Source organism: Plectropomus leopardus, chromosome 9, assembly GCF_026936395.1.
Source record: "Plectropomus leopardus strain MGB_pleo_1.0 chromosome 9, ASM2693639v1, whole genome shotgun sequence".
Classification (NCBI taxonomy): Eukaryota; Metazoa; Chordata; class Actinopteri; order Perciformes; family Serranidae; genus Plectropomus; species Plectropomus leopardus.
The window spans coordinates 16,694,161-16,708,780 of NC_142184.1; the positions used below are offsets into that span (position 1 = coordinate 16,694,161).

At 40.5% G+C, this 14,620-nt stretch overlaps 1 protein-coding gene across 1 annotated transcript in view; it reads right to left on the reverse strand.

Annotated features, from left to right (window-relative positions):
- Positions 1-1,630: 1,630 nt before the first annotated feature.
- Positions 1,631-14,620, reverse strand: part of plcg1 (phospholipase C, gamma 1) — a 38,924-nt gene continuing 25,934 nt past the window's right edge. The window contains exons 25-33 of the mRNA XM_042491369.2: positions 12,793-12,956; positions 11,597-11,693; positions 11,218-11,442; positions 10,331-10,479; positions 9,527-9,641; positions 7,801-7,962; positions 7,623-7,711; positions 5,460-5,734; positions 1,631-5,361 (exon numbers count right to left, since the gene is read on the reverse strand). Of these exons, the coding sequence (XP_042347303.1) occupies positions 5,319-5,361; positions 5,460-5,734; positions 7,623-7,711; positions 7,801-7,962; positions 9,527-9,641; positions 10,331-10,479; positions 11,218-11,442; positions 11,597-11,693; positions 12,793-12,956 (1,319 nt within the window). The 3' untranslated portion in view covers positions 1,631-5,318. The remainder of the gene's footprint in view (positions 5,362-5,459; positions 5,735-7,622; positions 7,712-7,800; positions 7,963-9,526; positions 9,642-10,330; positions 10,480-11,217; positions 11,443-11,596; positions 11,694-12,792; positions 12,957-14,620) is intronic.

Genomic DNA, 14,620 nt, shown 5'->3' on the forward strand with positions numbered 1-14,620 from the left:
TTGGCTAAAAGTTAATTCCGATTCCGATTTTAAGTCAGAAATTCCACAACAACACTAGCTCTGTGCAAAATTGAGAGCGATTGAGTTGTCTGTTGTTTGGCATGGCTCAGGTAAAACCCTTCTTAAAAAAAAATCATACAGAGAATTTAATGCCACTGAATTTACTTTTATCAACTGTAGATATTGCCAAACTCCTGACATCTTGCTAGTCTAGGTCTCGTCTAGGCTATACTATATATTCCACTTTTTACCAGAAATATATTCCTCACTAGTCTAAAACCTTAGTTGCTACAGTGCAACTTTCTGTGTAGGCTACTGTTTCGGATTTGCAAATAAAAAGAAATATTACCAGTTTTGTCACGGTGTGACGCTACTTGAAAGGTTATTAATAAATGACATGATAGAAAATCAGTGAGACTGGAGGTGGCTGAACCGGAGGACTAGCAGCTAACAGTGCTGACTCCATAAACACCGCTAAACAACGATAACAGAGCTGACGGAGTTAACCAGGGGGAATCAGAGGGTGGGAGCTATGCCTCGGTAACAAGGCTGTCCCACTATCAGCGGTAACTGCCATATCAATACGGTGCAAAGCGATGAGCTCGCCAGTGCCATACAAATTATGCTTAGGTGTGGATTTTGGAAATTCTCCACTATCAACAGTGTTTTTGTCAAAATTTGCAATAAAATCATATCGTGCCATCCCTTCATGGGGGCATAAACGTAGATTTCAGAAAGGACTCGGGACACAACCCCCTCAATATGTAGAACATGCATGCCCTCCTCAATAAAACATGACAGAGGGCTTTTATTTTGACACAACTTACATCATAAATTGATGCAGAAAAATCCAGAAAGAAGCAAATTAAGTGTTAGAAGCTCCAAATTTTCTGGTGGAGAACCCCCATGTTGAAACGAAACCTACGCCTTTGATTGGGGTCTATCTCATGATATATCACTTCTGCCTAACTTTGATAATAAACAAAATAATGCTTTGGTCATGCGGAGCCGACTGAAAAAAAAAACTTGTTCAATAGTGCAAATAATTATTATTTTAATTAATTTGTAATTTTTCTTGATTAATAATTTAGCCTACAAAATATCAACAAAGTATGTGGCCTGGGGTTTTTGATATATTGACAGTGTCATTCTCATGTTGTGGCTGCTGGACCTTCGTGGCACATCATCCCCATCTGTGTCTTCTAATCTCCTGCCCTCTCTTTAATAATGGCACAAAACACCCTCCCAAAATGTCAGAAAACAGCGATACCTTCCCAAAGGCCGAGATGAAAAACTGCTTGTTTTTGTCCAACCAACAGTTCACAACCACGTAAAACAGCACACAACAGCAAAACCTCACAATCAAGAAGCTTGACTATAGAAGCATCTGCATTTTGCTTGAAAAGCGACTTAATCGGTTATCAAAATGGCTGCTGATTATTTTTTTCAGTGCTGCAAGAGTTAAGTCAGCATGCTCTCAGGCAGCTGTTAACACATCTAAGACCAAAACTTCAGCACACTCTTCCTGTGGTGCAGAACCTGAAACTTTTGAAACCCAGTTTCTCTGTCGCACTGAACATTTAACTGTAAACAATACATTTTAATGCAATAAAAATGGGACAAATTCATATAAAGTAGTAAGTATTTTATTTACTTTTCAGGCTTGAATATGTTTCATATGAAAGGCAAAATTAAAATGAATACTTTTCCTCTCCATAGTTTAGGCACATTACAGAAAGGCGATTGTAAATGAGACCGTCGGTAACAAAACAGACAAGACTGGAGAAAAGAAAAAAAAGACACTAATGGGCCCTGCACACCCACATAGGTGCTCTTGGTTATTTTGGTTCATCTAGACCTCTTTACAGGTTGCTGGGAGTTTGCGTTGTCCCGCTATAACCGGTACTACAAACTGAACAGTAGAGTCACATGCTCGCACAGTGCTGAGAGGAGGTCTGATCAGTCAAAATAAGTGACAGCAACTGTGTGGGTGCACCGTGGCTTTGCGGGTGCTTGAAGCCCAGCAGGGGAGGTGAAGGATGTGGCGTTAATGTGATGTGTACGCAGACGGAGGCGCACAGACAGAAGCAGACAGGTCAGCAATAAGAGCAATGCAGCATTGGAGGGAGCTCTCCACAAAAGACCATTCATCGACTACAGGAGGGGAGCAAAAAAAAGCGTAATATGGGCGAGCGGCGGAATTAATAATGGGGCGCCAACACAAGACGCTAAAAAAAGCTTTTGTTGCGACCTCAAGTATTTACTCCTGTCCCTGCTTTTACCTTAAATCATACCATATGGCTTAGGTGTGTCTCAGTGGTCAAACACTGAGTGGGAATACTGAGTTTACATCATACAGTCATCACATACGAGCAGAGAAAACACTGTTTCTGATACAAACGTGGAAGGATAACACCACTGGTTAAACACAAGCTCCGTCTGGGCTCACTGAAGGCCCAGAGCACAGACCTTTGTCATCCATCAGCCACAGAAACACAGCTACAGTCTGAAGCTTAGACTCGGCCTGCTCCTCCCAAACAAACCACAAACGCAGGAAGTGAGAAACCTGCACATTTAGGTGACATTTACCTTAAAAAGAGTCTCAATTAGCAAGTCAGACAAACATTTATAAGCAGAAGCCAGAACAAGAGTCCGAAGTTGGGAATGATGGCGCGTGGTGTTTACACTAAGTCTGCAATTGTGCACATTTCATCACAAAAAAAAACATCATGGGCAGTGGCAATTTCATCATGGCAGTGTAACTTAAAATCCTCGCAGGTTTCTGGGAAGCAGCTTGTGACAAAACTCCCCCAAAACACCACTGCAGCACAAACACAAAAGGTCCCTCATGTCTTTGTGGTGCAACAGAATGAACCAGCGAAGAGTAAACCGCATGTTTACTGGAGGCAATGCAAACCTTCTCACTTAATCAACAATTTCCTCTCAAACACGGGGAACTCCCATTGTACAATTGCTGACAAATAAAAACAAGCTGGTTGTAAACACCTTTGCTCTGGACCTAAAACCACCTCTAGGAGACATCTGTTGAAAACCCACTCAAATAAAAACAGTTTTTATACTCACTGTAGTCACAGAGCCGTGTCAGTTATATTCGAAACACAGAATTAAGGGGCCAAAAATTCTATGAAGATTTGAAATGTCAGTAATATACAACCACGCTTCAGAAATACTCTATCACAAACCACAGAAACACAAGGCTGCAAAGTTAATCATGTAAGTGTATTACAATGTCCGTAATTACAGTGTAGCAGAGGTGGGACTGAGTCTTTGCATGGCAAATCACAAGTCCACTCAAGTCACAAGTCCTGAATTTTGAGTTTCAAGTCCTAAACAAGTCACAATGCGCTTGTCACTAACTGCAATGTAACTGTAACAGAGTAATGTGTACTTCATCAACAAAAATAATTGTTTTGTTTTTCTCTAAATCTGTATTCATTTGTTAAAACAAGTTTTTTGCATCTCTTCCAGCAATTTTCGACCTGCAGGTTTTGCATACTACATGTTGACCACAGCGTAGTTTTTGTACAAGAAGAAAATTATCTTTGGTATAATTTTTTCCAACTAGCACTCAGTAATTTAACACTCGTTCTTCATGGTTTTCTCCTGCTGTGTGACTGGATGCTGTCGGACTGGTCCAAACAAAGTGGAATTTAGTGTCGTCGTGCTGAAAATGAACAGCATTAACGCCAGTTGATTCAGGAAATGAACTGAGTCAAAAGGCTCAAGTCCAAGTGAAGTCATTGGTGTTAAAGACCAAGTTAAGTTGCAAGTTTTTTGATTTTTTTTAAGTTAAAAGTCATCAATTTTGTAATTAATGTGACTCGAGTCCAAATCATGGGACTCAGGTCCACACCTCTGCAGTATATTACACTGTCAAAAGAGAAACATTTACAGTGTTCCCTGTATGTCAAAATGTTTTCAAATGTAAGTCCATAATTGTGTTCCTCAAACCAAATTCTGAAAATTAATCAAATCATCCAGCAAAGTAATCGGCAGCATTTTTAGCAGTGACCTTGCAGACTTATGAAGTATCCCTTGTTTGAAAAGATGGCTGTGCTGCTGTTAAAAATGGTCCATTAACATGTTGGTAGATGATACAAGCAAAAATCTGAAGGAGAAGAAGTTGACAAATATGAACACAATTATCCTTCCCTCTTAAGACTGCAACCTCATCTGGTCAACAAGTATCCCTGGTCCTGCGTTATCGCACAGTGTGGTGTTAGGTTTTCCACAGACATGATGGATGTGGAGTAAGACAATCGAGGGAGACAGAGGTTTGAATGTGTCAGACTGGCTTGTAAAGGCGCCTGCAGTGCAGAATAATGGAATGATGTGCAGTTATCTGGAATGTAAGTTAGAAATGAAAAAAGCCTGTGTGTGTATGCATGTGTGTGTTTGTGTACGCAGACATTAACATACGATGCTGGCTACTCTCTTGCTGCTTTTAACACAAACAGGCTATGACTTCTTCCTGATGCCTTCAAAATAAAAAATCCTCCAGGTTTAGGGTGTGAGCTTGACTGGAGGCGCATAATTTTCTCCACAAAGAAGAAGGAGATAGACATTAAAATAGCCGTAGAGAGCCCTCGTGTTTTACACATATACATAGAAAAAACAAAAAAGAAAAGAAAAGTCACATTATGAATGTTTAAAGGTTTAAATAATTATAATAATTAAAAACATAGAGACAGGAGCTCTTTGAGAGCAGGTCAGCTGCTGCTGTTCTCCGGCCAACAGCACAGCAGGAATAAATACATATATTCATATACGCCTAATAGAGAAGAGCGAAGAACCTTAACCGGGAAACAGTTTCAAACTGATACCTTTTATAACTCTCTCTTTCCCTCCTCTTAGCCTCCAAGCTAAGCAGCTGCTGTGCACAACTAAAACACAAGAGAGGACAACCCGCTCCGCAAACAGCCAGTCCAGAGCTGGAACTTTTTCAGCCTAGCTCTCCTGTAAATGTCCTGTTCCTTCTTCCTGTCCGCAGCAGTCAGCTTCCTCTCAGCGGCCCTCCCTCTCCTGTCCGAGTCTCTCCTTCTCGAGTGGTGAGGAGGCTGGGCGGCAGGGAGAGGAGAGAGAGGGAGAGAGCCAGAGGGAAAGAGAGAGGGGGGGGGGTAGGAGAATGGAGGGAGGGAGAGCTGCCTGAAATGTAGGCCAAAGCGGTGGTGGGCGTTTCCATGGAAACAGTGTTCACAGCAGTCAGTGACATCATCAGTACGGGGAGAGGCGACTGGGTACGGAAGGGTGGGTGGGAGGGTGGGGTGCAACAGAAATGCGTCCTGATTGGCTTGGACTTAGACACGGTTCTCTCCGCCCACTCTGGTCCTCCGCAACATCCTGAGGTAAAGACAAAGACAGGAGGATGTCTGGAATCTTCTACTGCTACGAAACTCAGCGCAAAGTCATGAGAAAAATCCAAGACACCACACATTTACCTCGTCTGTCTGTTCTGTGGGTCCATGTGATCCAACAGTGCCTCCTGGGGCACCCTGAAGTCCTCTAGAGGGGACTGGTAGCGGGACTCGAAGGAGCCCTCCCTCCCCCTGTAGGCCATGGCCTGGGCCGGCGACTGGGGCACAGGAGACATGTTGGAGGAGGTCGAAGACACGGAGTTCAATTCCCCCAAACGTTCCCGCCCTGCTTGGGTAGAGGCTGACATTGATGTGGCCCCGACTGCAAGGAACGGGCTCAAGACCTCGCCATTTTCATCCTGAGAGAATTGTGATGAGGAGAGAGATGATTCATCTCCATAGGCCTCTTTAGAGTTAAACTTTTGAGAGTTTCCTCCTGAAGTTACACACAGGCTCATTTTATAATGAAGAGCTGGACATTTTTGGAATATATGCTTCACTATTTTGAGTCAGATGAGATTGGTACCACTCTCATGGCTGTAAAGTATATATAAAGCTACCACCTGCAGCTGGTTAGCTTAGCATAAAGACCATGGATGTGTTAAGAAAACCTGGGTACAGCATGGAGGCGGGGCCCCCATTTATTACAATGAGAGCTGCTCAGTGGTGCATTAGGCGAAAAACGCTCTATTTCCGCAGTCTGAAAGTACCCAGATCTTCCACATTATGGGGCCCATAGGGCATGTGCAATGTGTCCGAGCAGCTGACTCCCGGTTCAGCGTCCCGCTAGCTTGAAAGGACATCAAGTAATTTAATCTTGCTGCTCTTTTAGACTCTCCAAATGCTATCAAACTGAAGGGATCAAATCTTGATAGGCAAATGAGTCGTTTCATGGAGGCTTTGATGCTCACAAAAATGTATCCACTGATTTACAGATGTCTCTTTCCCAATGGGAAAAAAGTCTTTCTGGGACCCATAGCGTCACATGATGGTGTAATTCCACTTTTGGCCATTATGTAAAATTTGCTTCAAAGCTTGGCGCTCTTCCTCGGGACTTGATAAAGACTGGAAGAGCTATCCTAGCTCTGTCCAAAATCTGCCAGACACACCACACTGACTTAAAAGAACTAGTGGCGACAAAGGTTGACTGTTATGTTGCCTCACGTCGCCTGTGTCTTTGCCAAAAAGTGGCTCTCTGACATACAGCAATGGCTACAATCAACGGCCAAACAGCACATGTGTTCTGCGCCTGTGTGAGAGGAAAACTCTCCATACCAGCAGGCGGCGGTCACCGATAATCGTCATTCAAAGAGGGAAACCAGGAGGCCGACAGCAAAGATACCAGATGCTATTTCCATGTTGAATGAACAAATATCAATAAAATATAATTTACTGTATGCTAGAGCACAATAACACAAACTATTGCAAACTGTTTGCATTGCTGAGCTTAATGTCTAAAAAAAAACAAAAGAATGAATGTACATGCTGTTTTTAGTGGTGCTGTTATTAATTTTGATAGTTTAGTTTTCCTGTTTTCTTGCTGTTTTTTGTTTATTTTTGCCTTGCATTTTAAATCATATACTTGTTTTATATAGGATGTAATGTTTACTTGTAGGGACCCCAGTAAAAAAAAAAAAAAAGTAAATCAATTAATTAATAAAAAGTTTGTTTTGATCTCACACACTCAGTTCTGAGTGAGGAATGTGTCAGAGCTCGGTGCTTCGGTATGATGAATCAGCAGCAGAGCTGATTCATCATACCGAAGCACCGAGCAGACAATTGGCAGACAAGCCACCAACAAGGGCCGAGAAATATAAACAATGCAGGACACGCCATGAAAACTAGGGCGACAGACGCTCACTGACAGCTCAACATCAACCAATTTTCAACAATTGGCTCGGTGTGTCAATTAACACATTATATCCAATGTGTCTAATCCTTATGAAAAACAAAGTAAAGACTAACACTTGGCAGTTTTACAGGTGGTTACATGTTGGATCACATCTTGGGCATGTGCAGTCACTTCCTGAAGTTGTCGTCACTAACAAAGACTCCAAAAGTTTACCTCACACAGCCAAGAAATGCGATGTATGTGTGCTCTAATTATAACATTTCTACATGTCAGAGATATATGAGAGGACATGTGTCAGATTGGGTTTATGTTTTCATCAATGTTTTTGGTGCCTGCGATTGTTGATTGTGAAGACAAAGGAGGTTTAAAAAAAAGTCTCAGAATCAGCAGCTTACCCTTCCTCTGATGATGTCCATGTGGACTAACAGAGAGGCCAACTCCAGATCCTCGTTGTAGCTGTTCTTAAGAGGTACTGACCGGTAACCTGGTGTTGTACAAAGAGAGTTTTGTCACAGCACTGATTTCCATCAGGGTTCAAGGTCATTTCAGAGAGCATGCTAATGTTGTGTGTACCTGTCTTGAGGCCATGAATGGGGAAAGTTGCCTGTGCCAGGAAGTTTTGGTCACTGAACATGTCAATCTCATAAACCACAAAGCGCAGGAAGGCAAAGGCAGAATTGCATACTACGAACTGGAATGATTTTCGGGGCCACGTGGGGTTCAGACCGTTATCAGCTGGAGAGGACAAAAAAAAGATGGACACACAGAAATGTACAATGTTTCCACCACTGGTCTCCTAACTGTAATAGCATTACTCTCCCCCAGTAACAACAGTGCACAAGTTAATTAAAGTTATTAATATTAATCTAATGTTTACACTTGTAAACTTAATAGCTATGCAATACATCAAGAAAAAAATCAATTTTTAACATAATAAAATATAAAATAACAAACTTCTCTTTAATTTCCCTGGTCTTTTCACTGTCTTGGGAGAATTTAGTTGTCCCTTTAAGAGAGCATTTTCCAGTGTTTGTTGCAGCCTCTGTCTCAGTTACGTGAATGATCTTTATCCCTTTGAGTGTTCATTTTTGTCTTGAGTACATTTTTTGCAAGGATTACATACATAAATTACTCATTGGCTTTTGTTGCACTTGCAGTGTTATGGTGAGTTTATCGTTTGTTCTACACCACTGTCTCTCCTCCGAGCAGGGTGGTGAAACATCATGTGGCACAGACAACAGCAAAACACTAGAGACTCTCGCACTGAGCTGAAATGAAATGAGTGCTGATAACTTTGGTAACTCGCATAAATAAACAGGGACATACTTCCATTTTTTTTTGGCGACAGTTTCCCTCCTTGCATTGCTGTTATTTAAAAACACCAGCTGATGTAAAATAAAGGATTGGGTTGGAATGGTTTGGCCTCTATGCAGCTCAGTATAGCCCATCAGTTAAAAAATGAATTGGTTGGCCCCAATAGTGATTTTTGATATCTGACTGGGATGTCCTTATAAATCACTGGTAAAATTTTCAGCAATTACATCACAGCTCCTAATCTTAAAAATAGCATTTCTGTGTTACACAGAAAATTTCAACATCATCACAATGCAATACACTGAAATAAAACTTGAGTCTGGCTCACTGCCTGCTCTGCTAAAAGAACCAAAGTGCAGAAGAGATAACCATAAATAAAACCGCAGAGGAAAATGCATACTCACAAACTAAAACTAAACATATCACTGCAAAAGGCTTAGAATCAGCTGTCCCTAACAGCAAACCCTCATGCCATTAAAGATAAAAAAAATGTCTCAACTTCTGCTTGCAGGCTAAAACTACTTTATAGCTTTATTGAAAGCTCAATATTCTACTTTGCATGCTAGCAAAACACAAAGAAAGACTGCAGAGTGGAAGAAATGCTGCCAGTATCTATATAGTCACCATCACACATTACTTATTATTGAATACAGGCATATCAAAATCTTAAGAGAGTAAAAGTAGCAAAACAAGATCATAGTGCTGCATGTGGCAAGCAAGTCTGTATTATAAAACACTGTACTGTAATGTTTCTTCTTTGGCTAAAACCTGATGAGAGCTGTGTCAGAAGTGTGTCCAATATTTTCTTTTTTTATTCCCACACACGGCTTTGTTGTTTGTAAAACTTCCTGTTTTTCTAGAACCAGAAAGGAAATTACACGAGAGTTATGTATCCAGCAAACAGCAGCTACTCATTCCTTCAGTTCTGGCAGCGTGTAACTTTTCTGGCAGACACACCCATGGTTAAAATTAGGGCAGCGCTCACCTTCAGAGTCAGTTTTTTGCTTGGCACTGTCGTATTCTGCCCCGCACACCTCAATCTCAATCAGAGGACAAACTATGCCACGCCCGTGCTTGGGCAAGTGCCGGGCGCCCAAAACCTTCAGAAGAGAGGAAGAGGAATACAGGTGACTTCTTTGGAGGAGGAACATGAATGCAAAGTGTTACAAGTGTAACAACATTTGAACTTTTGGATTTGAATACATACTACAGAATGACACAAAAACATTTTTTTTCTTTTAAAATGAGCCCACCCACTAAGCTGAGTTCCACACAAATTGTAGCAATCGGGTGCGTTTAAAGTACCCTATTTGGCAATTCTAAGTGCTATTTTATAGGCAGCTGGACTTACATGAATTTCATTTTTCAAGAATCTTTTTCTGGAGAGTAACTTTTTCTTGAATTTCAAGGAACTCGTGCAAGTCCAGTTACCTATAATATAGCTTTTAGAATGACCATGTCCTGGATGACGGAGAATCTTCACCTACATGTTGCTTTAACTGATTTGGCCTCCATGAACTGTGTGTCAAAGCTGCTGCTGCAGGAACTGACTGTGTTAATTAATGTGCCTAACCAGCGGCCAGGCCAAAATAACCATCTTATGTTATTTTTAGCACATTAGCAGCACCTGTCCCTTTCACGTCATGCAGTATTTTGCCTCACATCTCATGTGCCCCCTCTCTTTAACCTCTTCCACGCCCCATTGGGGAGGAGTACCTTACAGTTTGAAAACCTCTGCATTATGGAATCACACATGCATATACATAGTAAAATGCTCTCTTGACTGTACCTCAATCTCTAGCGTGACCTGTTCTAGGCCTCGCAGCGTATGTCTGTCGAAGGGATCAAAGTTGTCGTCCCTCATGATGGGCGGCTGAAGGACGTAGCCACTCTTTCCGTTTAGCATGAACAGAGCCTGGTTCATCTGCATGGGTTTGTCTGCGCGGTGGGAAAAAGAACGGGGAAGGTAAAAAAAATAAGGAAGAGTAAGACAACTAGATATACAGCCATTGTATGCCTCTGTGCACCAGTTAAGTTGCACTCAGTTTAATGTGAACATGTGAATTATTGAGTTATGGCCAAAAACATGATTTATGTTTCATTCTGGAGTTCAAGGGGAAGTTTGTGCCAAATTTGAGGATGCAAGGTCACATTGACTTTGCACTTTTAATACCAAAATCTAATCAGTTCACTGTTGAGCACAAGCAAATGTTTGTGTCAATTTTGAGGAAATTCAAAAGGTCCCTCAAGGTGTTCTTGAGAGATCTCTTTCCCAAGAATGAGACAAATGTAAAGTGGGTGTGACCTTGACCTTTGGCCACCAAAATCTAATCAGTTCATTCTTGAGTACACCCAAACATCTGTGCCAAATTTGAGGAAATTCCCTCAAGATGTTTATGAGATATCGCATTCATGAGAATGAGACTGAAGAGGTCACAGTGACCTTGAACTTTGACCACAAAAATCTAATCAGTTCATCCATAAGTCCAAGTAGATGATTGTGTCAAATTTGAATAAATTCCCTCGAGGTATTTTTGAGATATCTTGTTTACAAAAATGGTCCAAACAGATGGACAACGCGATAACATAATGCCTCCGGCCTCGGCTATTGCAGGTGCATAGGCATAAAAAGGACATTCTGTGCTATTTTATCTGCTTTGACAAAAAAGGAGATACCTGCTGTCTGAAAGTTGAGCGCTACCAGCTGGGACCCACAGAGCCACATGGGCAGAGGGTCGTAGTTGGAGGAGTCTAGTCTCTGGCCTCTGGGGTAGATCCTGGACAGCTGCAGTCGATTGTACTGCAAGAACTTCTTCCCTTTGATCTTGTTGACGTATTTCTCTGCCTTGGTCTCGGGGAAAGATGACATGTCCCTGAAACAGGCCCGCTCTGTGCCAATTTCTACAGGAGGCAGAGAGAGAAGACTGACATACCTGTGCTCATGTAGGACATGTGCCTTTTTGTATCATGTCATAGGTATGAAATCAGGAACATCTCATGTCCTGCGTGTGTTAAACTGCATACTCAAAGCCCAACAAGTGTGCATAGTCCTTACTGTCTTCATCAAAGGGCACAGGCCTACAGTAGATGACCAGGTCGGATAATTCTAGTGCAATCTTCTTCCTCCTCTCCATCATCTTTCCCTCCTCCAGCTGGGCACAGGGACACAAACTTTAAATACATCTGCTCCAACAGCAACTCACATCACTTCATATCACTGAGTATGTTTACATGCACAAATGAGATTTTTTCTTTATTCCGAAAAGACTATATTCCTTCTAAGCTGTTTACATGTCTAATGAAAATGAATATTCCACTAACACTCCTGTTTACATGCAGCCGTGTATATTCCAATTAATATGTTCTAATATGCCACTTATCACATCAAACTATGGAGAAGTAGAGTAGCTGGAGCAGCTTGTCATTTGGCTCCTTTGCATCAGCATAGGGTTTTTTCAGTTACCTGCAAGTGGCAGACATTTTGGACTCACTCTTTCCTGCCTTCATTTTCTTGAAAAGTACACTGCTGCCAGCACATATCCAAAAACCTGTTAATACACAAGTCTTCCTTAATGTTTAAAAGTAGGTGTGTTTTTCCTTCTGGCCAGAAATGTGGGATTTACTTTTGCATGCATCTCTTTCCCACAGCTTTGCAAACGGTTGGCGAGCTGGTTTGTGTACTTTGTATCCATGACAACGCACAGAGCCACCCATAAACAGATGAGAGGCCGTTTGTCACAAACTGTCGTAAAAATTCCAATCGAGACTCATACTGCGAATTGACTGTATACATGCCCAAGTGCTGCTCCCAAAAACTGGATAATACAGTCATATCCCACGTGTCTTAATCTGAGAATGCAAAATTCGTAAAACAGTCTATTTTGGAATATTTAAATGGATTATGCTCTTTATATGACCGACATCAAACTCAGATTATTGTCATATTCGGAATAAAAGGGGAATACTGGTGAGCATGTAACCGTAGCTACAGACGCTAACGCTAGCCTGAACCTTTTTCCTTCCTTCTACCACAACTGCTGCTCAGGTGGTGACTGTGTGGTGACTGTGCAGAATAGCATTCCTGGAAAACACCATACACCAAACACTGTTGAGTCAGAGCTTCCTAAATAAGGGTTATGGGTATTATAAGGCTAACACAAGTCATGACTTGCTCTTTGCACCCTAATTGTGGCATGAGCATGGTATGAGTCCTGGCCTGCGTTTTCTGTCATGTGATTTATATATATTTACCTTGGCCTCTGAGGTCATTGTAACCTCACGGATCTTGAACACCCATTCCTTGAGTTCCTCCTGGCTGCTGGCGGCGACATCCAGCACCTGGCCCGTCCGCATGGAAGGGTTTGGCACTAAGGAGAAGACATGAGGCCTACTGCCTTTCCCTTCCGGACGCACAACTGAAAAGAAAAACAGGAGAATGGTAAGAAAAAGGGAAGACAAAAATAGCATTGAGGAGGACAAACACGGTTCTCCTTTCCTGTTTAAACCCAGACTAGATTTGGCCATAATCCAAAATGTCAAATTATTTATTATTTATATTGTTTATTTATTATCAGCTGGATTATTTATTTATGATTGACTGATTTATTTATTTATCAATATTTATATTTATTAATTATTTATTTATATTTATCAAAATTACATAAAAATTCAATGAAATGGTAATAAAAGCATTTAGACAAAGAATAAACAAAACAATTAGTGGTAGATATGGGGAGAGAATATCACTGTCTGCATTTCACTCACTGCAGTTTGTTTAATATATAAACATTGTTATTTATTTATTTATCAATGAAAATTCAATGTATGATCATAATATAACATTGATTATTAAATAAATAACTTTCCTACCAGAGAACAGGTGCAACAGAACTATATATGCTCAAGCTAATTATCTACATATCAGATCCATCTATATATCTATTAGACTTAGGTGGTTTTACTGTATTACAGTATACCGGGGTATGTAGAAATCTATGGTATTATTTTCTGTATTTATAATTCTTATAATTCCGAATTTTACCCTGCACACAAATACTGTCATATACCACATACCAAGGTGAAATTTTAGGACGGTATAAAAAAAACAACAAAAAAAAACCAAAACAACAACACCCAAGTCTAATCTATCTCTATTTATTCATACAAAATTATTTATTAATCAATATCTTTTCAATCTATCTTATCTTTCTCAAATTATTGTTTTTATGAATTTATAAAGAAACTCAGACAGTTTCTTTGCTCAAACATCATTTTTTCAACTTCTTTTTTTGTTACTGAAGTTTTTCTTGAGTATTCGCAGAGGTATAAACAGAAAAGCCTAACACTGACACAAAAAATAACAACAAGCGACAAATTAAATAAAAAATATATTACATATACAACAAATGCTTGTTTTACAGTTCTTTTTGAATGTATTCTCTTACACTCTCAAAACCTATGTCAACCCACCATAACTAAAATATCTTTGTCTATTTCCAGCCAGTGTTCCTGTTTTGGAGTGTTTACATTCAGCCAGTGTCTGTTAATAGCTTCCTTGCTTGATGCAAGTAAAACTTTAATCGAGCTGGAACATCTTTAATGTTTTATATATATATATATATATATATATATATATATATATATATATATATATATAGTATAGTAACATTTTATAGCTGTTAGTGTTCTTTAAACTGTGTCGTGCCGTGTGAAGCACTGAAAGTTGCTATATAAATAAAGTTACATCATGTTGTTATGTTTTAAATATCTCTGATGTTATGTGATTAGATGTGTTTTATAAAAAGGTCAGAGGAAAACAGGGTTAAAGTTCAAATAACTTGAACTTTGAACACAGAGACGAGTGCTGTGCAACATAAACAACAGCCCTGCCTCATGGTTCAGCGTCACCCCTTTCTCCAAAGGAAAACAATGGCTTCAACTGCTGTGATAGTGCCAGTGGTCATTGTGAGGGAAGCATTAGAACTCAGTGTTTGAGAACATATTTCCCTTTTTACCACTAGATGGAGCCAAACAGCTAGAGACACACTGACGCAGGCTCAGGTATTAACTGTGGTTAGCA